Source organism: Chrysochloris asiatica, unplaced genomic scaffold (assembly GCF_000296735.1).
Source record: "Chrysochloris asiatica unplaced genomic scaffold, ChrAsi1.0 scaffold00168, whole genome shotgun sequence".
NCBI classification, from domain to species: Eukaryota; Metazoa; Chordata; class Mammalia; order Afrosoricida; family Chrysochloridae; genus Chrysochloris; species Chrysochloris asiatica.
In genome coordinates this window covers 2,189,907-2,191,066 of record NW_006408686.1, presented here as the reverse complement: position 1 = coordinate 2,191,066, position 1,160 = coordinate 2,189,907, and the positions used below count along the sequence as shown (strand labels likewise).

Genomic DNA, 1,160 nt, shown 5'->3' with positions numbered 1-1,160 from the left:
CACTGTTAGTATTTTCCTGTGGAAAGAAGCTTTCTGTGTGATTTTTTTCATTTTCTAATTCCTTAAAATATGTTTTCATTTTGTAGTGAACATCAACATTCTGGGAAACATTAAGTCACGCAGGACAAAATACGAAATAGTGCTAATTTTAATCTGTTACATTTAAGCTGCATTATATGATTTGCTTTATGTTATATTGTAGTATGTGGCCTAACTGTGATAGATTAAAAATGAGTACTATTTCAAATTCTGTTTTGCTTTACATTATCATAAGGAGTCTTGGTGTGATGCTATGGGATAAAGCACGGGATCCCAAGGTTGGTTTGAGCCACAGGTTGGCAGTTCAAAGTCATCAGCTACACCTTAGCAACCCTATACAGGGTCAGTATACTATCATAAAGCATGTAAGTCTTCTCATTCGGCATATAAATAGGAAACTGCTTTGTTTGTGCATTGTGAATGAACAAATGTGTTTGATAAAGACGTATGCTGGATTCAATTGTGATGTTATCAGTATGTAAAGTAGGTTGTTAGTGAGTGCCATTGAGTTGGTTCCAACCCATACACCCTCAAGGTTGCTTTGAACCCCAAGGGTAACAGTTCAAACTCAACAGCAGTTCCTCAGAAACCCTATACAAGGTCTCTATGAGTCGGAACCAACTTGATGTGGCCCTTAACAACAATAACAACACTGCCCTAATAAACCTCATAAGTGTGAGTATTGTCTGAGTTCTCTGAGGTTATCGCAGCACATCAAAGCCAGAGGAGATGGAGAGAATGCCGGAAGAGAAATAGTTAGTGCAGAATGGGCAAAAACGTTGCAGGGTTCGAGTATGTGACCTTCATCTCAAAGGAATCCACCTTGGACTGATTCTCTCTCTCCCTTGTGAAGTTAGGAGAGGTCAGATGCCACCCTATACATGCATTATTTTTACAGTTAAAACCTAGTTGGGTCCTCCTACTAGCCTCTGTTTGCAAAGTATGTTGTGGTTAGTAAGTGCCATCGAGTTGGTTCCAACCCATAGTGACCCCGTATAGGGTTTCCACGGAGCAGCTGGTGAGCTTGAGCCACCAACCTTGCAGTTCAAACCGACTCTGCAGTCCCACGCATTCACCCACAGCGCCACACGAGGACTCCTGTATATGTAAAGTATATTGTT

General features: G+C 40.9%; 1 protein-coding gene across 1 annotated transcript in view; it reads left to right on the top strand.

Moving 5' to 3' along the window:
- Window positions 1-1,160, top strand: part of LOC102838772 (zinc finger protein 234-like) — a 9,911-nt gene that overhangs the window by 6,513 nt on the left and 2,238 nt on the right. Inside the window, exon 4 of the mRNA XM_006871498.1 lies at window positions 702-794. Coding sequence (XP_006871560.1) covers window positions 702-794 — 93 coding nt within the window. The remainder of the gene's footprint in view (window positions 1-701; window positions 795-1,160) is intronic.